The following is a 26839-nucleotide window of genomic DNA, read 5'->3' on the forward strand; positions in this document are numbered from 1 at the left end:
TGACTTGAATTTTTGTTCTGTTCATTTTAGGAAACAGACCCAGACTTTGATCATTGTGCTGTCTGCATTGAGAGTTACAAGCAGAACGATGTCGTTCGCATTTTACCGTGCAAGTAAGCCAGTGGAGTTGCTCCCTGTGGCAACTCTTTTTCCTTCGTACTCCTTTGCTTCATTTCATGTGATTTGCATGTTGTAATTTACAGAGACATTTGTTAGATGCTTCCAGTCTTAGTAACAGCCACTTTAGACTGTGATACCAGAAGGTGTGAAGGTGGATGCTGGCACTTAATGACAGTAGAGATTAAACAAAAGATTTAGATCTTGAAGACAGGCAGTGGAGCCCTTAAGACTGTAAGGGGGTGTCTGTGAGGCAGATTTAAGGACTTAAGTGCTGGGCAGACACAAAGAAGTTAAATGTGGCAAAGCAGGTACAGCTGCAGCATTGTGCACTTTCACTGCTGGCTCCTGAAGCAGCAAGGAAACAGAAATGCAGTCTGTCCAACCTTCACAACCTCCTCTGCCGTCCACCAGCCGCTCTGCTGTCATCTGTCTTTGGTCTCTCCAGTGTGCTGTGTTCTTGGCTTGTGCCTAAAGATTCATACTTGCTGAATATTCTGCATAGAGGCTTAAAATATCACAGCTTCCTCCTGACTTTTATGCCATTCTCCTGGCATTTACAGGTTTTCAGTTTGTTTCCATTCCACTTTCATTATTGAGCTGTTTGGGGATTTTGAGGGGTTTTTGAGAGGTGCTTTTAAGTATTTTTTCATCTGCTGATTTGGTTTTGGCTTTCCAGTATTTGAAGGAGCCTGCAAGAGAGCTGGTGAGGGAGTTTTTAGTGTCAGGTGATAAGACTAGGGGAAATGGATCCAAGCTAGAGGAGGGGAGGTTTAGATTAGTCACTTGGAAGAAGTTCTTCACCGTAAGGCTAATGAGACACTGCAACAGGTTGCCCAAGGAGGAAGCCCCAGCCCTGGGTGTTTTTAAGGCCAGGCAACCTGATCTAGTGGAAAGTCTCCCTTGCTTATGGCAGGGGGATTGGAACTAGGTGATCCATGAGGTCACTTCCAGCCCTGACAATTCTCTGATTCTATGAATCAGTACATTTTGGTAGCATAAGCCATTACTAAGGACATCAGTCCCTTGTATTCTGAAATACAAACTTTCTCCTCCTCATCTCTAGACACAAAGATCACATGGCTGCTTACATAAAACACAACTTACAAGATCCAGTTCTGCATGATCCTCTGCTCCAACAAATTAATGGTGGTGAAGTTGATCTTCAGTCACACAGCAGCAGTGCTTGATAGCTCATTATTGCTCTTCTAAATCCTCCTGCAGGCTGTTCTGAATAGCTGGGATGTTTTTCTTCTAATGCATAATGAATTCCTATCATCATACATGGAAGAGTATTATTTTAGAGCTTGCTGATCAAAATGTGTGCACATTCTGCTTCTGAAAGCCAGAACTTCATTCTGTTTATTTTTCTCCCTGTTTGCCTCTTGGACTGTGGGGAAATAATGGCCTGGTTTATGTTCTCAGTGTTGTTTAGTTAAAATACCCTGCTGTCATGAGTTGAGTTGCATCTGTTGCTGTTACCCACACCATGCTGCAGTCGTGCCAGCATCAAAAACAAAAGTGCTAACTGGAGCAGAGTATTGTGGGGCTTGAAGTTCAGCCTGCAACACGAGAGGCTTCCTGGTCTGGTGGTTGCTTTTGGGCTCCAAGTCTTGAGTGCTGGCTCCTTTTCTGCAGGCGTGGTGATTGGATGTGTGGGAGTAGGGTAGCTGCTGCTTTGGGTTTTCTGGCTTATGCTGGGTTTTTTTTCCTGTATTTCACTGTGCTCCTTCTACAAGGAGCTCCTTCCAAGCTAAGGGAATTATGCATTGTATCAGATTAATTAGATTATTAGCTAAGGGTAATTATGGATTGTGATTGTGACATCTTGCATTATGTTAAACTCTTCTATCTTTATCTCCACCCTACATTTTTGTGTTACCTTTTCCCCTCACTTCTGTGTTGGGGGAGCAGAAGGTTAGTCCTTGTGTTAACCCCTTATGCCTACAAATGTTTGTTTAAAACCTTCCCTTCAAAAGTTTGGGGATAAAAGAGTCTTGATCTCAGATCTGTAAAGATTTGGGAGCTTTTGGTCATGTGCATAGATTTATTTCTTTACAGTTCAGTCAGTTTTTACTCAAAGGTGTTGCCCTCTTGCCCTAGGATAGTGTACTCCCAAGTGTTAAGTAAAGATGCCAGAGTTATGTCCTGTATAGTAATCACAAGTCTTTAATTTCTTGTAGAGAAGCTTACTTGGAAGCTAGAGGAGGAATTTCTGGAGGCTGCATAGCAGTTTGCACTGCTAGGGTGGTTACTTGATCAACTTCGGAGGGCAAACTTCAATTTGCTTACGAAACTTATTTCCGAGGTCCCCTGGGCAGCAGTCCTCGAGAACAAAGGGGTCCAGGATGGTTGGACCTACTTTAAGCAGGAGCTCTTGAAGGCGCAGGAGCTGGCAGTTCCCATGTGCCGAAAGACGAGTCGGCGGGGAAGGCGACCAGCCTGGATGAGCAAACAGCTCCTGAAGGAATTGGGGGAAAAAAAGAGGGTGTATCACCTCTGGAAGGAGGGGAAGGCTTCTCCTGACGTGTTTAAGGAGGTAGCCAGATTATGCAGGAGAAAAATTAGAGAGGCTAAGGCTCAGCTAGAACTTAGGCTGCCACCTCTGTGAAGGATAACAAAAAACACTTTTATAAATTTATCAACGCTAAAAGGAAGGGCAAGAAGAGCCTCCACTGCTTACTGGACCAGGAGGGGAATACTATAACTGATGATGTAGAAAAGGCTGAGGTCCTGAATGCCTTCTTCGCCTCAGTTTTCAACAGTAAGGAAGGAGGAGGAGAAGAATGGCCTCTTGAACTGGGGGATGGGGTCAGGGAGCGGTGTGTTCCCCTGGAAATTCCTGAAGAATTAGTTCAGGATCTGCTGAGCCATCTGGACACCCACAAGTCCATGGGACCAGATGGGATCCATCCCAGGGTGCTGAGAGAGCTGGCAGCTGAGCTGGCCAAGCCACTCTCCATCATTTTCCAGCAGTCCTGGCTCACCGGAGAGGTCCCAGGAGACTGGAAAATAGCCAATGTGGTCCCCATCCACAAGAAGGGTCGGATGGAGGAACCTGGAAACTACAGACCTGTCAGCCTGACCTCAGTGCCAGGGAAACTGATGGAGCAGGTTATCTTAGGGGTGATAAGAGCACACCTAAGGGATGGCAAAGGGCTCAGGTCCAGCCAGCATGGGTTTAGGAAGGGCAGATCCTGCCTTTCTAACCTGATCTCCTTCTATGATCAGGTGACCCGCTTGGTGGATGTGGGGAGGCCTGTGGATGTGGTCTATCTGGACTTCAGCAAGGCCTTTGACACTGTCCCCCACAGCAAACTCCTGGCTAAGCTATCAGCCCATGGCTTGGATGGCAACACCTTGTGCTGGATTAGGAACTGGCTGGAGGGCCGGACCCAGAGAGTGGTGGTGAATGGTGCCACATCCAGCTGGCGGCCAGTCACTAGTGGTGTCCCTCAGGGATCAGTGCTGGGCCCCATCCTCTTTAACATCTTCATAGATGATCTGGATGAGGGCATCGAGTCAGTCATCAGCAAGTTTGCAGATGACACAAAGCTGGGGGCAGATGTGACTGAGTTGGAAGGCAGAAGGGCTCTGCAGCGGGACCTTGACCGCCTGGACAGATGGGCAGAGTCCAATGGGATGGGGTTCAATAGCTCGAAGTGCAGGGTGCTGCACTTTGGCCACAACAACCCCATGCAGAGATACAGGCTAGGGTCAGAGCGGCTGGAGAGCAGCCAGACAGAGAGGGATCTGGGGGTACTGATTGATACCTGCCTGAACATGAGCCAGCAGTGTGCCCAGGTGGCCAAGAGAGCCAGTGGCATCCTGGCCTGCATCAGGAATGGTGTGGTCAGCAGGAGCAGGGAGGTCATTCTGCCCCTGTACTCTGCACTGGTTAGACCACACCTTGAGTGCTGTGTTCAGTTCTGGGCTCCCCAGTTTAAAAGGGACGTTGAGATGCTTGAGTGTGTCCAGAGAAGGGCAACGAGGCTGGTGAGAGGCCTTGAGCACAGGCCCTATGAGGAGAGGCTGAGGGAGCTGGGATTGGTTAGCCTGGAGAAGAGGAGGCTCAGGGGTGACCTTATTGTTGTCTACAACTACCTGAGGGGTGGTTGTGGCCAGGAGGAGGTTGCTCTCTTCTCTCAGGTGGCCAGCACCAGAATGAGAGGACACAGCCTTAGGCTGCGCCAGGGGAGATTTAGGCTGGAGGTGAGGAGAAAGTTCTTCACTGAGAGAGTCATTGGACACTGGAATGGGCTGCCCGGGGAGGTGGTGGAGTCGCCGTCCCTGGGGCACTTTAAGGCAAGGTTGGACGTGGCACTTGGTTCCATGGTCTGGCCTTGAGCTCTGTGGTAAAGGGTTGGACTCGATGATCTGTGAGGTCTCTTCCAACCCTGATGATACTATGATACTATGATACTATGAACTGCTTCTTAAGGAAGCCTCGCTCATGTAGTTCAAATTGGTACTGTGAGGCTCAAGGATGTGGCATGGAGGCTGACATGTCCCACTCCTCTGTGCCTTTCTCTTGATACTGAAGAGGTCAGTGGGGGTCCTTGGCAATAAAAAGAGAATGAGTCTGTTCATCTGTTAGAAAAGCATCTCCTTCCACTAAGCAGAAGGCGGAATTAGGGCTAAAACTCAACTTCCTTAGTTGAAACTGCCATAATTCAAGCAATGAGTGTGTTGCTAGTGTCAGCAGATACACTATAGACCATTTAACCAACATGGTAATTTAGTACTTTTTTAATAACAAAAGGAAATTAAAAGGCCATTTCCTTCAGATACCTTTGGAGAGCTGCAGTCAGGAAGCTTACTCCTATCAGGGATAGTTAGAGCTGCTTCAGGGAGCTGGATGAAGGTACACCTGCCATCTCAGCACAACCTCTCCCAGCACAGCCTGCCATGTGAAGGAGATCCCAGGGCTCTTGTTTTGATCCTTTTGTGTCCTGTTTTTCACAGGCATGCAAGGCCAGTGGCAGCTCAGATGACAGTCCTGCCCAAGGCTGTGTGATAATTTTCATGTTCACTTTCTGCTTCCCCTTTTTGAATCTCTTTTCATCTGCTGCAGCTAAACTGGGAGTTGAATGCAAACCCATCTTGGCTAGGTGGAAACATTGAGATGGACACTTCCTACAAGCCAGTTTAATCTTTGTAGATGAAGAGCTAACCAGGAACTGAGTAGAAGAGCCAGATACATTTTAGATTTGATGTAAGACTTGTCAGCCTTCAGCATTTGAGATGCTCTCATTTTGGAGGTTTAGTTCATGATAATTCAGCCTTTTATTTAGTGCAATGTGCAAAGTTAGTGTTAAACTCAATAGCACACAAAAAAATCTCCCAAAGCAACCAACCACAAAAGCATCTCTAGGGCAAATGAGAAAATAAATTGCAAGAAATCCATGGAGAAAATGGCTTGACCAAGAGGAAGCAAATAAAAGGTTGGAGGTTTTTCTTTACTGTGCCTGTTGAGGAAGCTCTGATCGTTAGACAGCAGGAATTACTGACATACACCACCCTTGCTGCTTCCATCAATTCAAAAGCAGCATTTGCCTTTGGTACCTCAGTTGCTCTGTGCCTCAGCAGAGAGGAGCCTGGTCTGGGCAGACACACAGCAGGCAAAACCTACCAGCAGCTGAGTAAGCTGCACTTGAAATTCTGCTATGAAGCACCCCATGTGTGCTGAGCAGTTCTGGTGACAGGTGGCAAATCTGAAAATCAACTCAAATCAAAATGATTGCAAACACATCCCTTTAATCAGCAAACTGGGGTGGCTGATTGGGTTTTAATGAAGTCATCCTGGAAAGGCTGGGTTTGCAGTTGTCCTCATACAGATTATGATCCCAATGCCTTTAAGCCCATAAAAGGCTCTCAAGGGATAGAAACTTTAGATCAGATTCTAGTTTTACTAGAAACTTTACAGGGAGCTAATTGGAAAACCTTAGAAAGTTCCATTGCTGTCTCCTTGAGCAGGGCATCCCAGGTGTGCTCACCAGTGTGGAGTGGGCCAGAAACAGAGTAGAATTTATAAATGTTAGAAAGTTTTGATGATTTCTCTGTTTTTTTTTCATCTGTCATGGATGCAGAACGTGTCCCTGCCAATGCTGGGGGGGATGGAATTAGATGATCTTTTAAGGTTCTTTCCAACCCAAACCCATTCTATGAATCAATGGACTTGAATTTCTCTTTCAGTTTGTGCTTCAGAGAGAAATAGTTTTGAGTACCAGCAAGCCCATGGACATCCCTGTAGCTGTTGGTGTCAGAGGGATAAGGCAGCTGTCTGGTTTAGGCTTCCAAGTCTGAGGATCATCTCTGGCTTCTGTGAATATCATCATGTAAATTAAAAATGAGCAAACAAACATAAGGAGGATTCTAGCAAAAGACAAATCTCGTGGGTGATTTTCTTCTCAGATACTCTACCATCACACCCCTGCATCTAGGAGATGAGAGCAGGCTCTAGGTGAAAAGTGATCAGGAGAGGGTAGTGTGAAGGACTGGTGAGAGATAAGGGGAGAGTGACAGGTTGGAGAAAAGCAGGGAGAAGGACATTGGAAAGGGCAGAAAGGTGGCCTGGGAAGGAAGGAATTGACAAAGTAGAATTAAAGGAGTAGGGAATATATTGAAATAAATTGTTATTCCTGTCCTGAGCAAGAAGGGGGAAAATGACTAAGCCAGATTTTTATGTCGACCCTGTGCTGCTGCACATAGCTCTGGGGTTTTTTCCCCTTTGTTAACAGCAAATTACCACAATAGCTCAATGCCATCCTTTCTGCTTACTGCAGTGCCTCTGCACAACCCCCATTTTCTGTGCTACCTGCTTGCCAGGACAGACTCTTTCCCCCCAGCACCGCTACGTAGCTGTGCAAAGCGCCGACCTGCTCTCCCCTGGCGTTGCCTGCTGGGAGGGGACAGCGTTGCCTGCCTCCTCACCCCAGCAGCCACACATCCCTCTTCAGCCACACTGCCTGCAATGGGCTGCCTGCAGCAGGGCAGCAGAGAGCTGTGTGTGCTGGTGGGCCTGGCTGGAAGGTTTGTACATGCTCTGGTTTTTAAAGGTAGCTGACAGGAATGAAACTCTCAAATGAAACTGGAGAGAGCTACAGAGAAAGACATAAAGCAATTACCACATCCCTGGCAAACCCCCTTTAATTTTCCCCCAACCCAAAAAAAACCCTAAATCTATGCTCCTCAGTGCTCCAATCCTCTCCCCTCTCCAATGCCTCTGCCATCCAAGAGGCCTAAACAAGCCTCCAGAGGCCTCAAAACAAGCCTACTGCTTGCATGTTCTTCCTGATAAAGTGGCTCCCACCAGACACAGGGCAGGAGGAGGAGGAGAGGAGCACCAGCTGACCTTGTTGTGAGTCTATAAAGAGATAGCAGAATTATGGGATTGAATAACAGTCTTCTAGTCCCCAGAAGACTTTGTTTTTAACCCTGTGATTCTCAACCTAGGACATTCCACCCCTTACTCAATCCCATAACTCCTGCTCATCACACTACTCATCTAACTAGGAACAGACTCTCTATAGAGTGAACAGTGCCACCCAAATCCTGCGGCGTTCCGGTGCTTCTCTTCAAACCCATCTGTCACTCAGATCCTGGGCACAACTCTTCTCATCCAATGGGACTTCAGATGACATCAACTATCTGAAAGAAACTCAATAACAACTTGTACATACTTCAAACTCAAACTGTCTCAGTCCAAATCAAAACTCCGTTGTAGAACACACTTGATCTTAGCACTTTTCCTCCGTTGCCCAACGTACACGTGCTGGACTTCTCCCACTAGGAAATAACCACCCCTTGGACAGGTTCTATCCCCACCCAAAGGCAGAAAACACCCAGACAATTCTCCCAACAAATTCTTTTCACAAACAAAGGAACTCTGTTTCCATCTGCATTGTGCTCAGCAGCACTCACCATCAAATAATGGACAGTCCCAGTCCATTCTCACTCAACTCTTTGCAGTCTGTGCATGCGAGCAACTGCCCACTGCAGTCTCAATTGCTCGTTGCATATTCTCTTAGAGTCCTTCTTGGCACAATCTGGCTCAGTCCACAGTCATCTCAAAGGGTGTGTGTCCACCCCTGGGGCACTCAGATAGGGCATCTAAGTCCAGTTCACTTCCATTCTTCAAGCTGTTGCTCCAGTTTGCTTCTCATTTATGCAGGAGTGAAGATCCCTTTGTCACAGATGAATTCCATCTCTCTGTCACAGATGAGTTCCAGTATCTACAAGAGCCTCATGCTTCTACTTGTCTCTTGTACCAGGCTGTCCAGCACCCCGGAGGGTTCCATCCTGCAGTTCCTCTGCTCTAGCTGCGCAGTCAGCAGTGAACCTGCCGCACCACCAGTCCCTGCCCTTATCTTCCTTCCCCAGTCTGAACAGAATCGTTTCAATTTTTATTTAACCTTTCCTGGCACCTCTCCCTCCACCTTCTCAACAGACAACTGAAAAGGAGGAGGATCTGGTGGTGAGCAAGAAGGAGGTTGCAGCATAAGGAAGAAAACCACTAGGAGATTGCTTCCTCTCACAGGAACCACTGCCTGAGCAGGAGCATCCATCCTCACCACTGCCTCACTGGCCAGAGGAGGCGCTACCCTCAGGGCACCCTTGTGGCTCACCCTGCCTCTTGAGCTCAGCACCAGGGCTGCTGCTTCTGCCACTGCTGGAAGCTCAGCGGGGATCCTCGGGGACACACTGCCCTTTGCCACTAGTCCTGGCTGGCTACCCTGTGCAGAAGCAGCAGGAGCGTGCAGGAAGCAGGTGTTGTGGGGTGGAGGGCAAACCCCCACCCCCTGCCCCTCCTGTGCTCGGCTCTTGTGAGTTTATAAAGAGAGAGCAGAATGATGGGGTTGAAAAGCAGTCTTCTAGTCCCCAGAAGACTTTTTAACCCTGTAATTCTCAACCTGGCAGAGTATACCAGGGCAAAGGATGCAGCTGCCTCTAGCAGCTGCACTCGTTCAGGTGTCTTCAGGGGGATGCTACACCGAGCAGGGAAGTGTACTTGAGCTCTTAGGAAACAGCACTTGTAAACTGTTTCAAACCCTTCTCCTTGTGTGAGATGTGAGTTTGGAGCCATTACACTGCCAAAAGAGAGATCTAACTCACTTGTTCTCTGTGAATTGCTGCAAAGAAGCTGAGCTGTACAGCTGAGCCAGTTTTATGGTGTTTATTACAAGCTGGAGGGCACCTGGCTTGGGTATGCTGACAGAGTGGAAAAATACCTGCAGGTCACCAGTCTGGAGTTATGCCTGCATGGGAGACTCCTTCAGTGCTACCAGCCTGGCTGCTGGCTGAGCTTCCTTCAAGCCTGAGGCTGGAGAAGCAGCAGAAGCTGTGTCATATTTGACTCCCTGGTGTGTGGCTCCTGGGGGAACGTCATCAGCTGCCGTGACCTAGAGCAGCTTGCTAGGAACTCTTCAGATTTGTGGTCTTGGGAAGAGACAAGCGACAGAACTAGGAGTCACAGAAGCATCCTGGTTGGAAAAGACCCTCAGGATCACCAAGTCCAACTGATGTTCTTACTCTGTGAGGTCCACCCCTAAATCATATCCCCAAGTACCACATCCAAACAACTTAAACACATCCAGGGCTGGTGACTCAACCACCTCCCTGAGCAGCCCATTCCTGTGTCCCCTTGTTCTGTTGCTGGTTGCCTGGGAGAAGAGCCCAACCCCACCTGGCTACAACCTCCCTTCAGGTAGTTGTAGACAGCAATGAAGTCACCCCCCCAAGCCTTCTCTTCTCCAGAACTGGATGCAGTACTCCAGGTGGGGTCTCACCAGTGCGGAGCAGAGGGGGAGGATCACTTCCCTCACCCTGCTGCCCACTCTTCTCTTGATGCAAATGCTTGCTGTGTCAGACTCAGGTGGGGGTTGGCCTCTTCTGCCAGGCAACCAGCAATAGAACAAGGGGACACAGTCTCAAGTTGTGCCGGGGTAGGTCTAGGCTGGATGTTAGGAGGAAGTTGTTGTCAGAGAGAGTGATTGGCATTGGAATGGGCTGCCCAGGGAGGTGGTGGAGGCACTGTCCCTAGAGGTGTTCAAGAAAACACTGAATGAGGCACTTAGTGCCATGGTCTGGTTGACTGGATAGGGCTGGGTGCTAGGTTGGCCTGGCTGATCTTGGAGGTCTCTTCCAACCTGGTTGATTCTATGATTCCTGTGTTCACCATCTTCCTCGCCTCTCTAACAGCTTTTTAACTCTTGCAAGCAATCAGCTGATGGTTATCAGCACGGTTTTTAAGGAGCAGACAAACTGCATAAGTAGGAGGCAGAGCCACCCTGATCCAAATCAATAAATAGCCTTTGGACAACTGCACTTTTTTTGAAGCACATTAATAAACATCCTTGAAGGTTTGTGAGCTAAAAGCAAAGAATGAAGAGGTCACAAAAATAGTCGAGCTGTTCTGGTGCATTTGGGCTTATATCAAAGTGCTAATGACTCTTTAAAAGAACCCATAATATTTAGTGGGTGCATGTTGGCATCCATATCAGTCGCCTGCTTGAGTTGATCTGAGTGCTTCTGCAGCACTGATTAGCTGATAACGACATATTAAAGCTGTTTTCATGCTCCTGTGGAGTCTTGTTGTCTGCAGTTTCCCAAAACATTAGATTTTCAGGTTTGTCCTTCTCTGGAAAATAAAAGAACCTCCCAGACTTTGGAGACCTAAAGGGAAACATAAGCAAATAAAAGCCATGATTTGGCTAAGAAAGAAAAGTAGCATTTCAGGAGATTTCAGCCTGTTTTCTGTTGCTCAGGATTTCTAACCATTGTTGGCTGTTGGTTTGTGAGTAATAAAGGGGAGGCATTAAGACCTAATGATGGTGGGAGCCTGTATTCTGTGCAGTTAGTCAAGCAGTGAGTACTGCACATATCCTGTTCTCCATGATTGCTGTTTTGCTAAAGGACCCAGGCCAGCAAAGGGACTGCATGGGATTCTGTGCAGGTTTGTATTCCTGGGATGGAGATAAGCAATTCAAGAGAGATGTTGAGGTGCTGGAAAGTGTCCAGAGAAGGGCAACGAAGCTGATGAAGGGTCTGGAGCACAGCCCTGTGAGGAGAGGCTGAGGGAGCTGGGGGTGTGCAGCCTGCAGAAGAGGAGGCTCAGGGCAGACCTCATTGCTGTCTACAACTACCCAAAAGGAGGTTGTAGCCAGGTGGGGTTGGTCTCTTCTCCCAGGCAACCAGCAACAGAACAAGGGGACACAGTCTCAAGTTGTGCCAGGGGAGGTTAGGAGGCAGTTCTTTGCCAGAGAGAGATTGACATTGGAATGGGCTGCCCAGGGAGGTGGTGGAGTTGCTATCCCTGGAGATGTTGAAGCAAAGCCTGGACAAGGCACTTAGTGCCATGGCCTAGTTGATTGGACAGGGCTGGGTGCTAGGTTGGCCTGGATGATCTTGTAGGTCTCATCCAGCCTGGTTGATTCTATGATAAAGTCCTTTAGCTCCCCATGCATCTGCTGCTGACTGTATTATACTCTAACTATGCATCTTGAGTTGGTACAGGGAGGAGGAATAGCTGTAGCTGACTGGATCCTAATTATATGCTTGATGTATCTTGATATACATTAGTCCCTTCGTCAGCCTCAGCAGCCACAGACAGAACTCATTACATAGAATCATAGAATCAACCAGGTTAGAAGAGACCTCCAAGCTCATCCAGTCCGACCTAGCACCCAGCCCTATCCAATCAACTAGACCATGGCACTAAGTGCCCCAGCCAGGCTTTGCTTCAACACCTCCAGGGATGGTGACTCCACCACCTCCCTGGGCAGCCCATTCCATGTTTAACTATTTCAGGAGACCCTTCTGCAGAAGGTTTAAAGGGAGCTGGCTGGTGTCATGCCTCCTTTGATCCCTGGTTTTAAGGGGTAGGGAGCAAAGAAGTCCCAGGGCCCACGATGAGCTTACTGAGACATAAAGCAGGATGTATGACCTGGGAAAGGAGAGGAGGGAGCATCTCTCCACTTGATGCCACCTTGGGGACATGCATGATCTCATGCAGACTCTGCTGATGCCTCAAATAGATGGCAAGAACTCACTGTTCTGCCACTGCCCTTTCGCCTGCTGGTTTCAGAGCACAGCTCTTTGCTGGCTAAGCAGCCCTGGTCGCTGCTGATCCTTGTGGTGATGGCCATTCTGCAGTGTTCAGCTGTGCCTGCTCTTGCTGGCTTTTCAGTCCGCAGGCAAGACTACTGCAAGGAGATCTCTTCCAACCTGGTTGATCCTATTAATCTATTTGGGTTCTTACCACAAACTGGGTGGTGATATTTGCTTAAGCTGCACTGAATAGAAGGTCTGGTGATACCCATTTCTGCCATGAATGGGCTCAGAAAAGCTCTTTGCCTTTTTGAAAAGCCAAGGTGATATTTCCTTTAATACCCTTAATTTAGACGCAGTGCTTTGGTCTCTGCCTGCTCCACCCTTCTTACACTGGTTGATATCAATCCCAACACTCTTACCTTTATATTGGTGCTTGTGACTAGGGTTTTGTCTGCTATGTAGGTGGCAATTCAGACTGTTCTCTGCAGCACAAGCAGAAGTCCAGTTTGCCATTTTTTAATCTTTGAAAGACTCTTTTCTTTTTTTCCTTCCTTTCAAGACCATCATATGATGGACACAATGTTTCCTTCCTGACAGCAAGAAATACTGACTGTAGGAAAGGCTTTATCTTCAGTTTTACTTAGATGTGATAATTAGAAAAACCTTTTTGAAGTCAAGCATAATGTTTGAGTTGGTGTGGTAGTTTGGGGGATCCTTGACAGGCTGCAGAGGTGGGCAGAAGCCAACCTCGTGAGGTTCAACAAGACCAAGTGCAAGGTCCTGCAGCTGGGTCGAGGCAATCCCAAGCACACATCCAGGCTGGGCAGTGAGTGGGTGGAGAGCAGCCCTGAGGAGAGGGACTTGGTGCTGATTGATGAGAAGCTCAAAATGAGCCAGCAGTATGCACTTGCAGCCCAGAGAGCAACCAGAGCCTGGGCTGCAGCAGGAGAAGTGTGGCCAGCAGGGTGAGGGAGGTGATTCTCCCTCTCTACTCTGCCCTGTTGAGACCCCACCTGGAGTACTGCATCCAGTGCTGGAGCTCCTATTACAAGAGGGATGTGGAGATGCTGGAGTGTGTCCAGAGAAGGACCACAATGATGCTCAGAGGGCTGCAGCAGCTCTGCTGTGAGCACAGACTGAAAGAGTTGGGGCTCTTCAGTCTAGAGAAGAGGAGGCTCTGATGTGACCTTCTTGTGGCCTTCCAGGATCTGAAGTGGCCTACAAAAAAGCTGGGGAGGGACTTTTTAAGCTCTCAGGGGGTGACAGGACTGGGGGGAATGGAGCAAAGCTGGAAATAGGGAGATTCAGACTGGAGGTAAGGAGGAAGTTCTTCATCATGAGAGTGGTGAGAGCCTGGAATGGGTTGCCAGTGGAGGTGGTTGAGGCCCCATCCCTGGAGGTGTTTAAGGCCAAGCTGGATGAGGCTCTGGCCAGGCTGATCTAGGGTAGGGTTGTCCCTGCCCACAGCAGGGGGTTTGGAACTGGCTGCTCCTTGTGGTCCCTTCCAATCCTGACTAATTCTACGATTCTGTTATCCTGGGTCTCCTGTACCAAAATCATTGGCACTGACTTTTGAATTAAATTGGCTGCTGCTGGATCTGTGCTTTTTCCACCCAATTTATGGCCAAGTTCCACAGAAACATTGAGGCAAGACTTTACACGAGGTTATGGGTGGGAGCTTTGTTACTTTAGTTCATTCTGCCCACGTGCACATCTGTATCCACGGTAAAAGAACTCAAAGTGTTTCTGGTTGAAATATTAGTAAAGGGTGGCAACAAGAAGGAAGAAGTTTAGATGATTTAGTTAGTTAGCTTTTATTGTCACTTTATTTTCCATACTGCAGTCAGCACAGACTGCTGTCAGTTCTGGAATTTGTTCTGCTGGCTTCATTAGGAAAAAGAAACCATCAAAAGGTTTGTTGGAGCAGTCTTCACCGTATACAATGGAGTTGTTTGCTAATGAGATCTGTGCCTTGTCTGTCCTTCTAGGCATGTTTTCCACAAAGCCTGTGTGGATCCATGGCTTAGTGAGCACTGTACGTGTCCAATGTGCAAGCTGAACATTTTGAAGGCACTGGGAATTGTGGTAAGTTGCACTATGTGAGCTCTTTCTCCCACGTCTGTGACCCAGAACACAAAGAATAATTGAGGGGGGGCTGTTCCAGTAGTCACAGTATCACCAAGGCTGGAAGAGACCTCATAGATCATCAAGTCCAACCCTTTACCACAGAGCTCAAGGCCAGACCATGGCACCAAGTGCCACATCCAATCCTGCCTTGAACAGCTCCAGGGACGGTGACTCCACCACCTCCCCGGGCAGCCCATTCCAGTGTCCAATGACTCTCTCAGGGAAGAACTTTCTCCTCACCTCCAGCCTAAATTTCCCCTGGCATAGCTTGAGGCTGTGTCCTCTTGTTCTGGTGCTGGCCACCTGAGAGAAGAGAGCAACCTCCTCCTGGCTACAACCTCCCCTCAGGTAGTTGCAGACAGCAATAAGGTCACTCCTGAGCCTCCTCTTCTCCAGGCTAACCAATCCCAGCTCCCTCAGCCTCTCCTCGTAGGGCTGTGCTCAAGGCCTCTCCCCAGCCTCATCGCCCTTCTCTGGGCATGCTCAAGCATCTCAATGTCCCTCCTAAACTGGGGGGCCCAGAACTGAACACAGGACTCAAGGTGTGGTCTAACCAGTGCAGAGTACAGGGGCAGAATGACCTCCCTGCTCCTGCTGGCCACACCATTCCTGATGCAGGCCAGGATGCCACTGGCTCTCTTGGCCACCTGGGCACACTGCTGGCTCATGTTCAGGCGGGTATCAGTCAGCACCCCCAGATCCCTTTCTGTTTGGCTCCTCTCCAGCCACTCCAACCCCAGCCTATATCTCTGCAAAGTGTTTAGTAGGGTTTGTTTTTTTACCCAGTTTGTTGCTGGTGGTGAAGCTCCTTTGGGTTTGTTGTTCATTTCCCAGGTTGCTCATTGAGGATATGTTGTGACAGTTGCATTTATAACAATTTCTTATCTGCTGGAAGTCTGCCAGGTTCTCTAGAATCTTCCCTTCTCTCAACTTCTTTCAACACAGCTCATCTTTGTTAAATTGACTCTGTGAGCTCTCATTGTCTCCCATAAACACTTTGCATTTGTTTGTTTAATGTTTGTGCAGAGTAAAAGCCATGCCCTGGCTAAGGCCCCACTGAGCTTTGCTCAAGCAGATCATGGCTTATGGAATGATCTCCAAGGACTGCTTTTGTTGAGCAGTTCACAATAGAAGTGAAGAACCTCAATGGGGTTCTCTTGTACAAGTGAAAAACTGTAAAGTGGGAGCAATGCTTTTCTCAGAAGCAACAAGGAAGGGAGAGAGGAGTATATGAAGATGCTGTCTAAAGCAACCACTGAGAATAATTAGGTCTCCACTTTTAGCTGTGTCAGTTGCAAATCTGCACGTTTCCTGAGGAGTAATTGTGGATATGCTGTGGGTGAGCTGTTGTTTTTTTGCAGTTAGGGTATCTGGATAGTAGCAGAGCAGCATTGCAGCAGGAGCGTATCTTTTAGAGGAGGATGCAGTGGAATGTGATGCATGGTGGTAAACCAGGCAAGCATAGGCTGTGATAGAAGCATATTCAAGTCCCTTTTTGAATCTTAAGCCTGTTTTCTGCTGCTTCCTCCACCTCTTCAGGGTGGACTGAGGAAGCTACTTGTTGACATTCTGTGATTCTGTGATGATTGTTTCTCGCCCCTGTGGTGTGAGCACAGCCAGGGTGGCTGAACAAAGCATGTACTTTGTCTACTCAAGTTCTAGGTTTGCTCCTTGTAGAACGTTCACCACTGTGATGTGAAATTGCCCTTTTCTGCCCCCCAGCCAAACGTGCCCTGTACAGATAACGTAGCCTTTGACATGGAAAGGCTGACCAGGGGCCAGCCAGCCAGCAGGCGCTCAGCACTCGGCGACTTCGCCACCGACAGCTCCCTCAGCCTGGAGCCCCTGCGCACCTCCGGCATGTCACAGCTGCCCCAGGACGGAGAGCTGACGCCAAGGTCAGGGGAGATCAACATTGCTGTCACAAGTAAGTGTTCTTTGGCTTCCAGTTCCCTTCTGTGGTTTCTCTGGTATGTGGCACTTGCTGTGCTCTAGCTCTGTGTTGCGGGGCCATGGTAAAAGATCTCTCTGTGAGGGACAAAGGTGACCTCAGTGTCTGTAAGAGGCTCATGCTCCATATTGAAATGGATAACTCTTAAGTGTGAACGTGCCAACATCTCTATTGTTAATGGTATGACCATTTGGTCCTGCATGCAAAGAACTCTGGGTGAGCTGAAATGGCAACATAACTCTCCTGAATTTGGTGACTCTGGAGAAACCATGACTGGATGTTAGGAAAAAGCTCTTTACAATGAGGGTGGTTAAGCCCTGGAACAGATTGCCTGGAGAGGCGATTGGGGCCCCATCCCTGGAGATATTCAAGGTGAGACTCAATGGGGCTCTGAGCAACTTGATCTAGTTAAGGATGCCCCCTGCTCACTGCAGGGGGGCTGGACCAGCTGACCTATGGATGTCCCTTCAAACCCAGAGCCTTCTGTCATTCACCCTTTCAGAATACTTCAGGTGCACTAGTTCATGCAAATACAAATATTTTAGCTGACGACTATTTCTGCAGCCATTTTTGTCTCCTGGGAGCATCACTGCTGGAATTCTGACACCTTTAAGCAGATGGCTTTTTTTTTTGACAAAACCTGTGAACTCAAAAAAAGCATTTGATGAACCACCTCTGAGTATTGTCCAAGTGTTTCATGACGTCAGAAAACCATCCCTGCACTGTTTGCAAGCTGTTATCCATAAGGACAACACAAGAAATTTCCACTCGCTGGATTTTACCTAGGGTTATGCTACAGTGAATATAATTTGTGTGGAACTGCATCATTTTCCCATATGCTGTACACTCTCAGTTTGATGCATGAATGGTTGTTCTTCTTGCTGAACTGCAAAAACAGAGTCCAGGCAGCACAATGGTCTTCATTTTCTCCTTGTGTTTTGCTTGTGTGCATCTGTGATCTAGATTTTGAAAGCAGCGACACTTTGCCACTGATATGTATCTGCAGCTGATACAGCCCATCAGAGCATTTCTTTAGGTGCTGTAGCAAAGTAAATGTCTCAATAAATATCTCATTTTATGAAATACACAGTCCCTATCCAAAACAAAAAGGTATTGAGAAGGAAATACCACACACAAAATCCAGATTCTCTACAAAGCCAGTAAGTCACTTTGTCATGGCAGTGTTTGACACCTGATTCATCTTGCATTCAGCTCCGTTGAAAAGAGTAAATGTGTTGGTGTGCTGCTTTCCCTGTCATGTATGGGAAAGCTTTCTAGTTGAACTGGAACTTTTCACTACTTGCTTTTACAGAGAGTATTTTTACTGTCTCCGACCGCAGCACTGCTCTTGTACAGATGAGGCAGCAGGGTTAAACCAAGGAGCAGCCAGCAGGGTTAAAGCAAGTTGCAGCCAGCAACAGTTCTTTCTGACAATGTTGATGAACCAAAGCTTTAGAAAAGGCTGTTCCAATGTTTAGTCTTTCTGGATGACACATGCATTCTTTGCTGCACGACAGTTACACCAAAAGCCTACTCAACCAAAGTGTTCGTAATCCAAACTGTTACTGTGTGCCAGATTGATCCCGAGGAGGGAGAACTTGGAGTAGTGAACATTCTTCAATAGCCTTCTTGATGCTATTCTCATTTTTTTTGGTGCCTGTATATGTACACTGCTGTTGAAATGATTTTTTCCATGCTGTATCCCTGTTATGAAATGGAAAACTCTAGTTGTGTTTCACTGCTGAACCAAGCTATCCTGGTTTTTGGGTTGTTTTTAAAGTAACACTACAGCGTTTCTGTGGGAGGAAGGGAAGAAGGGAGGGGGTGAAGAGACACAAACTAAGTGTGAAAGCGTTGTGTGTGCCCAATGTGTGAAGAGTCTCATCTCAACATACCTAAACCAACTGACAATCTTCTCACTGATTTGGGGGTGGACAGAGTTTTCATTACATCTCCCCTCGTTCCTGCATTCCACTTCACATTCAGTAGATTTCCTTTATCACTAACCTTTGGGCTCAGCCGGGAAATATTGTTGTGCCATGCTTGTTTTCCACACCTCTCTCCGCTTCTTCTTTGCTAGCCTTCTCCAGTCAGTAACTCTGTGGCTAACCTCCTTCTGCTTCACCTCCTGGTGCCAGTCATGGCTTAGAAGCCTCTTGCCTTCCTCCAGTGGTGTTTGAGGGAAATATTGGCATCGCTTTGACATAAGCCTTCTCCCACGAGTGATTTCCTCCCTTTCCTTTGTCAACAGAAGAATGGTTTATTATTGCCAGTTTTGGCCTCCTCAGTGCCCTTACACTCTGCTACATGATCATCAAAGCCACAGCTAGCTTGAATGCTAACGAGTAAGTAAATTTTTGGATGCTTCTATATATTTCTGGTGGGGGTGTGTGTCTTGGGCAGCATTGGGAACAATTAGCAAGGGAACAGAGAGAGAGGAAATGCAGTTTGTAAATGATCTGATGCCCTTTCTGCCTTTCTAAATGTGTCTCTGTTAACAGTAGGTTCCAGGGTAGCATTTAAAGTCCCTCTTTATATTTAGCTGCGTTGTCTGAGGAAATCTCTTTATTAAGTGGAGACATGGGATGGAGAAAAGAGAGAATATTTATATTCATTTCTTGATCAGTATCCTAGGTAAACATTAGATTTCTGCCATTAAATGCCCACGTTCAAAAGTCACCTGACAGAGCCAAAAATTACTACCATCAGTTACCTTTTGACAGTTTCTACCTCCATTTTGTAGTCAAATTTCATGCTAGGAAGGAAAAAACAAATCCATGTTGCTAGCTGGCACACTTTCAGCTAAGAAAAAAAGTATTGCAGTAGAAATCCACCTTTTTGCTCTTGGGAGAGGGAGGTAGGAGGGCAATAAACATGCTACTGCTTCTCCTCTTCAGTGAAAAGAGCAGCCCATTCTTCTGATCTCTCTCTCATTCCACTATGCTTAATAATTGCAGCCAAAGGAGTGCTTGAAGACTTCCCTGCTATTTTTAATGCCTGTAGACAGCCCCAGTGCCTCCCTTCAGCCAGGCTGGACAAGAAATTACTAGCACATGACTGTCAGTCTTTTTTTCTTGTCCCCTGTGTTCGTGTGGGCACATCCAAAGCTGTTCTGCAGATGCATTATCTGGGTGCACCCAGCTGTTTTCACTGACTGAGGTGTGTGGAACATCTGGGCTCATGATATCTATTTAATCATCATTCACTTATGTGAGGAGGGAAAGTGTCAAAGTCTTTATCTGCACATCTTGACGCAGCTACGTTGCCGTTGCTGTGTTGATCTCGTACTGAAAGTGGGGTGAGATTCAAAGGTAGCAGCCTGGAAATGCAGCTTTATAGACATGGTTTTCTTTTCTATTTTCCTTCTTTTTTTGGGAGAGGGAGATAAAAGAAAAGTGCTTTTTTTTTTTTTTACTTCTAGTGGTGTCTGGAAAGTATAAAGTGTCCTTCTCAAACATGTCTGATAGCCTTGAGTATAAAATTTTCAACAGTCTCAAGCTAATCTTGAGGGGACCATAACAAGTTCTTAGAGCTTTTGGTCATCAGGGATCTTTGATTACTATTAAATTGAAAATTTTCCCTTCCTCCTCTATTCAGATGCTAATTGCACAGGGCTTAACGAGGAAAAAGTTTAGTGTTTCAAATAACCCTATCAGGTCTCCTGGTTTGGGCTTTTTTCCCACCTGTCAAAATCTTGAAACTGCAGCTGCCAGTCGGCAGCTTGCTAAAAAGTAGCTGTAGCTGAACATTGTTTCTCTGCACTCAGAAATTAGCTTGGAGCCAGATGAGTTGTGAAACAGGAGCGTCTGCATTTCTGGGCATTTCCACATCATTAAGAAGAAGACAAAGGAACTGTATCCCATGAAGTATCATCCAGATGCGGGCACTGATAGCAGATGCAATTCTGCCTTGCCTTGCAACTCTTCTTTTTGTTGTCTTTTGGGATCTGGGTCTATTTTCACTGGAAGGGCAAGCAAGCTTCTTCACATTGGCAGAGAGCTGGGGCATCCAGCAATGTGTTTTCACAGTGATGTTCCCTTAGTTAGCAACAAAGGATGTGCTGATGTGAGGAGAGCTGCTTTCCCCAGTGACAGGGATGAGACTGCAGGCATACACCAGTGAGTGCTTTGAGGCAGGCTTAAGGAGAGGAGCAACTGCAGAAACCAGAAGCTGTCAAAATTCACTTATTTGGGCAACTGTGGCACCTAGCTGTAGCCTTAAGCCTCCACAGCTTTCAGAAGGAAGCCTTGGGGGTCTGAGCAGCCTGCACAAGTGCTGCTAGGTCTGACTCATTTCAGACAGTATAAAACATGTGTGCCTGACGCTGATGCTTAGGTTTATTGTTTTGTTAACGCCTCATGTTGCCCGGTGCCAGACAGAGCATTTCCTGTGATGAATGTCATTCCAAATACACAGCAGGTCCCTCTCACTATGATTTCTGTTCAGTACCTGCTTTTTGTGCACTTCTCCACGTGAACAGCAATAGTAGCATGCCCTGTGTTCGTCGTGGTAGTGTTTAAAGAGGAAGCTGAGGGTGTAGCAGAAAACAGCAGCAGTAAGAATGAGGCCACACAATAAGCTGATGCAAGTAAAAGGTGCCAAATAGTCTGCATTAAGACTCACCTGAAAACAGGTCTTGATCTTTTTTATGTCCTTCATGCAGCTTAAATCTATTTATTTAGGGCAGTAGTTCTGGAGCCGTGGGTGTACTACACTGGCCGTGGGTGTACTACACTGGCCGTGGGTGTACTACACTGGCCGTGGGTGTACTACACTGGCCATGGGTGTACTACACTGGCCGTGGGTGTACTACACTGGCTGTGGGTGTACTACACTGGCTGTGGGTGTACACAAGCTGTGTGCATGTCCACTACACATGTGCATTTTTAAAATGCTCCTCAGAAAAGTGAACATTGTCCAAGGGATAAGAAAATAAGAAGCCAGCTGCTTTCTCTTGGTCTCTGGACAAGAAGAGGAGGCTCAGGGGTGATCTCATTGCTGTCTACAACTGCCTGAAGGGAGGTTGTAGCCAGGTGAGGTTGGTTTCTTCTCCCAGGCAACCAGCAATAGAACAAGGGGACACAGCCTCAAGTTGTGCCAGGGCAGGTCTAGGCTGGATGTTAGGAGGAAGTTGTTGGCAGAGAGAGTGATTGGCATTGGAATGGGCTGCCCTGGGAAGTGGTGGAGTTGCTGTGCCTGGAGGTGTTGAAGCAAAGCCTGGCTGGGGCACTTAGTGCCATGGTCTGGTTGATTGGCTAGGGCTGGGTGCTAGGTTGGACTGGCTGAGCTTGGAGATCTCTTCCAACCTGGTTGATTCTATAGTTCTATTATTCATGAACTACTGCTATTAAATTAGTGATTTTAAGGAAGAAAAGAAGCACAATTTACTTCTTAGGGAATAGTCAGAAATTACTCTACAACCATATATTAAAGTCCAAAAAGCCCAGATGTTGAACACCACCACTTAGAGAGAGTTTTGAAGCGGAGTTTCTTTAGCAGTCCAGCGAAGTGCTCCAAGCTCTGCCTGTCCTGCCTGTTCCATTGTTCCCTTAAGAACAGTGTGAGGAGTACAGACCTCCTTAAATGTTGCTCCCATTTTGTCTAATTAGTCATTTATGTCGACAAGGTTAATTTTTGTGTGTTTTAAGTGTTGTTGTCAATGTTAACTTACATCTTTTTCTTTCTCCTTTCCTTTCCTGCCCCCTCCAGAGCAGAATGGTATTGAAGAAATGCTTCCTGGCTGATTTGCCTTGGAGAGAGACACCTATTTTTATGCATCACTTATCGATCATGCAGCACACAAGCAATTATTTAGTACATTCTATTTTTTCATAAAATTTGCTGATGCCAAAGCTTTGTATTAAGGAAAAAGTGAAGAAATAAAAGAATAAAAAATAATAATAAATAAAAAAAAAGAAACCAACCCAAAAGTTTTAATTTTGAAGTTTTACTCTGTGAGAATTTTCTTTCTCTTGGACTTCAAATGCCGCGAGCGGATCTGTTGGAGCAAGTGCAGAGGAGGCTACAAAGATGATGGATAGGTTGAGGGAGCTGGGATTGTTCAGCCTGGAGAAGAGGAGAGCCTGGGGAGACCTTGTAACTGCTTTCCAATACCCAAAGGAAACCTACAGGAAGGCTGGAGAGGGCCTTTTTATGAGAATGCCTACTGCTAGGACAAGGAGAGCTGATTGAAACTGAAGGAGAATAGGTGGTGGTGGAGTCGCCGTCCCTGGAGGTGTTGAAGAAAAGCCTGGCTGGGGCACTTAGTGCCATGGTCTGGTTGGCCAGGGCTGGGTGCTAGGTTGGACTGGATGAGCTTGGAGCTCTCTTCCAACCTGGTTGATTCTATTAGAAAATCCTGGTTCATTGATGTTTCAACTCCTAAGACCAAGGTGTTGCTCTAGAAACACTGGAAGGTGTCCAGAGAAGGGCAACGAAGCTGGTGAGGGGCCTGAAGTACAGCCCTGTGAGGAGAGGATGAGGGAGCTGGGAGTGTGCAGCCTGCAGAAGAGGAAGCTCAGGGAAGACCTCATTGCTGTCTACAACTACCTGAAGGGAGGTTGTAGCCAGGTGGGGTTGGTCTCTTCTCCCAGGCAAGCAGCAAGAGAACAAGGGGACACAGTCTCAAGCTGTGCCAGGGGAGGTCTAGGCTGGATGTTAGGAGGAAGTTCTTCACAGAGAGAGTGATTGGCATTGGAATGGGCTGCCCAGGGAGGTGGTGGAGGCACTGTCCCTGGAGGTGTTGAAGCAAAGCCTGGCTGAGGCACTTAGTGCCATGGTCTAGTTGATTGGATAGGGCTGGGTGCTAGGTTGGACTGGATGAGCTTGGAGCTCTCTTCCAATCTGGTTGATTCTATGATTCTAGGTTTAGATTGGATCTTAGGAAGAAATTCTTCACTACATTCCATTCTGGAATGGGTTGTGCAGAGGCTGTGGATGTTTCCTCCCTAGCAATGCTTAAGGCCAGGTTGGATGGGGCTTTGAGTAACCTGGGCTAGTCGAGAGGTGTCCCTGCCCACGGCAGGGAGGTTGGATTAGATGACCTCTGAGGTCTCTCCCATCCTAAGCCGCTCTCTGGTTCTCTGATGTTGTGTTAGTATTGAAGTGTTTCAGCCTTTCATGAACGTTAATAAGCTCTTTGTTTCTTTTGGATGTGTTTTGGCCCAGCAGATCTGTGTTCTTTCATTCTGGGGCTCGCAGTCTAACAAATGGAAATCTCACTGGGTGCCGTTCTTGCAGTGCCAGCCAGCAGTGGAATGATAACAGGAGCATTGTTACCCAGCACTCCAGGCCAGCTTGGTAGGGAAAAGGCTGGGCCAAGCCTTCTGCTATAGAGCAGTCTCACCTCGAGCCTACCTGAGAACTGATTTGAAGTAAGAACGTTTTCCTCCTTGCTCCTCCTGTAACACTCCTGTGTCGCATGGGGAGGATTGCAGTCTGGTTTTCACCTTCGCGTTGGGCATTGCTGAAGCTTTCAGCCCTGTTCTCTTGACATACAAATCCTAAACCTCTGCTGTCCTTTGCTTTCCTTCCACCCTTCTTTCTGGTAGAAGTGAAGTTACTCTAAACCACTTGTCCTTTCTAATGCTGAGTGAAGAGGCAGTGTTTTCCCCCACTGTCATCTCTTGTGTTATTGAGAGGAGTCTGTTCAAATTCAGGTCATGAAAGATTGATGATGGTCTTTGCCATCATGTAGAACTCAACATTTCAAACATGTCCCTTCTTGCCATGGCTTTTTCAGCAGTGAGGAGGCAGAGGGAGAACATCTCCTTGCTGTCCTCACTTAAGCTTCCTCACAGGTTTACTTATGCAAGCAATGTGTGAGTAATTTCACAACAGGCAGTTAAAACTTGCAGATTTGATTGGCAGCCAACAATGCTGATGCTTGAGTTAATGAGGTGAGTAGATTAAGGGAACAAATCAGTAAGGAAAATATAACTGACAGAAGGTAAAACCTATTCTGCCTTTGGTTGGGTTTGTTGCTGTCGTTATCAAGAGGCAGACATTTGAGATTTAATGTTTGCTAATCTAATTAAATGGACAGAGAGGCAATTTTACTGTAAGATTTTTTTTTTTAATGCACTGGGCAATAGAGGATTTAATTTCATTTTATTTTTATGTAGAGGCACTTTTAGGATTTTAGGAACACAGCCAGAGCCTATATTAAAATAGTTTCTTCATTCTTATCTGTCCAGCAGCCTTCAGCTGAGAGAGCAGCTTTTGTAATAAGGAATGAAGTCCATGATGGCTTCAGTACATTTAATAGAATTATTTTTCAGTGTGTCCTTGTGAGATTTGGAAACACAAAAACAATCAATAAAGCAGTGAGTGTGTTTGGAAAGACTGGAAAACCCCATTGGAACTACTCCTGAAGAGGGAAAAAAAAACCCCAACCCTCAAACATAGAATCACAGAATTGTCAGGGCTGGAAGGCATCTCAGGGATCATCCAGCTCCAACCCCCCTGCTGTGGGCAGGGACATCTCACACTAGATGAGGTTGCTCAGAACCTCATCCAACCTGGCCTGAAAAGCATCCAGGAATGAGGCTTCCACCACCTCCCTGGGCAACCTATTCCAGTGTCTCTCTGCTCTCGTGATGAAGAACTTCTTCCTAACATCCAATCTTCTGGTTCTGCTTCTGGCTTTGCTCTGTTCCCTCCAGTGCTGTCGCTACCCAACACTCTAAAACGTCCCTCCTCAGCTTTCTTGTAGCCCTATTCAGGTACTGAAAGGTGTGCTAGTTCGAGCCTAACTGGGATGTTTCCGTGAGAGGAGCTAGATTATAGGCTGTGAAAAGGAAACAGTGGTGATTGGTGGGTGATGTCTTAAGTGCTGGGGGGGCAGGTAACACCCAAACCATCACAAAAGGCCCCAATAAGGTCTCCTTGAGCCTTGTCCTCTCCAGATTGAACAGCTCCAACCCTCAGTCTGTCTCCATAGGAGAGGTGCTCCAGCCCTCTCCCTCCAACATACTGCGCCTGGAAACTGATTCCTGGTAATACTGTTTGTGTCACTGAGCCTTGGAGCCAGAGCCAGAGGAATGTGATTAGAGCATGGTTGCAGGTACAAGCTGTGAAACAAAAGGGTGATTTATTTTTCGCCCATCCCTCAGCAGCAGTAGTGCTTCTCTCCTGAAACTAAACTCCTGAAGGGCTTCGAATGCTGTTGGGAGGGATGCAGAGGGACAGCCTGCACAGTGTGGTGACCCAGATCTGAATGGCACCACAAACAATTTAGTTCGTGTTTCTTCTGCAGAACAGCAGCAGGAAGAGAAGTTGAGTGATGTGGGGAAGAAAATGGTTGACAGGGCTTCTTGTGCATTCCCCTCCCCTCGCTAAAGAATTTAAATAACCCAAGGGCAACCTTTGTAACCTTTCTTTTGAGCCTCTACCAATTGTCTCAACAAAGTGCTAATGGAAATACAGCCAACACCTGCTGGCTTAATACAAGGCAGGCTGTCAGCGGAGGTTCATGGGCTCACAGAATGCATCGGGTTGAAAGGGACCTTTAAAGGCCATCTATTCAAACCCCCTTCAGTAATCAGTAACCAGATCAAGTTGGGCATAGCCCCAGCAAGCCTGACCGTGAGTGAAAATTATCCTGATGATGAAATATATTCCAAGATGGATTCTGTAACATTCCAGAAACTTTTTTTGTCTCACTCTGTTTTTCTTTTGGTTTTGGACAGAAATGAGAAGGAAATGCACAAAGTGTTTGCTGCCTGCCATGCTTTTAGATACTCAGGTGTAAAAGATGAGTAATGTTACTCTCATGTGCATCATCTCAAGAGTGAAGAAAGAGCTGGTGCCTCTTCCCAGCCGTTGCACCGCTGGCAGGACTGGGCTGGCAGCAGGGTGTGCCAGGGTGTTGTTCAAGAGGGAGCAGCATGGTCTTGTTCAACAGCTGGCTTTGAGGAAAGGATACTGTAAGAAATAGTCCTGCTCCCTCTTTCCTAACCGAGACAGTGTCTCAAACAGGTTGTCTGAGGTAGAGACTGCTCCATTGGAGTCCCAGGTTAAGTCGTGTGCCAGAGGAGCTGTGGAGCGGCTGCAGTTTGTGGCAGAGGATAGCCCTGGTTAATGACTGAGAGCATGAAAACACCTCTGGGTGTAAGGAGAACTACAGGTGGTACTGTTGGTGCACCTGCAGTGTTAGGGCAGTGCTGTGTCTCTTGAGTTTTTGCCCTTGGTGTCGTGCCTGGATGTGTGGCACCCTATGGTACGTGTAAAGGTCAGTCCCAGCATAGCTGTTGGTTGGCAGATTCAAGCCAAGTTACCTGAAAAGGTTTTTTCTGAGTATATAATAAAGAATAGTGGCAAAGAGCACAGGAGGATTCCTTTTCATGTATTAAAGCTGAGTGCAGGTTTCCCATTTGTTTTCTGTACCAAAGAGATAAATCTTGGTCTCCTTTAGGATGTGTAAAGTAGGAGGAGCAGAGCCATAAACTGGATTTGGAGCTGTGGATCTTTCTACTCGTCCTTAGAATACATTTATTCACTAAATTTATCAGCTGGACCAATGCTACTTTTTTAAACCAACACTAGCAATTTTCTGCATTAAGATGAGCCTAGCTGGGTCACTGTGCCCTGCTG

At 47.1% G+C, this 26839-nt stretch overlaps 1 protein-coding gene across 3 annotated transcripts in view; it reads left to right on the plus strand.

Moving 5' to 3' along the window:
- The window catches only part of RNF130 (ring finger protein 130), a 61376-nt gene extending 39259 nt beyond the window's left edge, over positions 1–22117 (plus strand). Inside the window, exons 5-9 of one of the 3 annotated variants that reach the window (XM_064162087.1) lie at positions 31–113; positions 14157–14253; positions 16018–16222; positions 18498–18591; positions 21956–22117. In XM_064162087.1, the coding sequence (XP_064018157.1) occupies positions 31–113; positions 14157–14253; positions 16018–16222; positions 18498–18591; positions 21956–21971 (495 nt within the window). In that variant the 3' untranslated portion in view covers positions 21972–22117. The other 2 variants (XM_064162088.1, XM_064162089.1) reach the window with 2 other exon arrangements.
- Positions 22118–26839: the final 4722 nt, after the last annotated feature.

Source organism: Pogoniulus pusillus, chromosome 22, assembly GCF_015220805.1.
Source record: "Pogoniulus pusillus isolate bPogPus1 chromosome 22, bPogPus1.pri, whole genome shotgun sequence".
Classification (NCBI taxonomy): Eukaryota; Metazoa; Chordata; class Aves; order Piciformes; family Lybiidae; genus Pogoniulus; species Pogoniulus pusillus.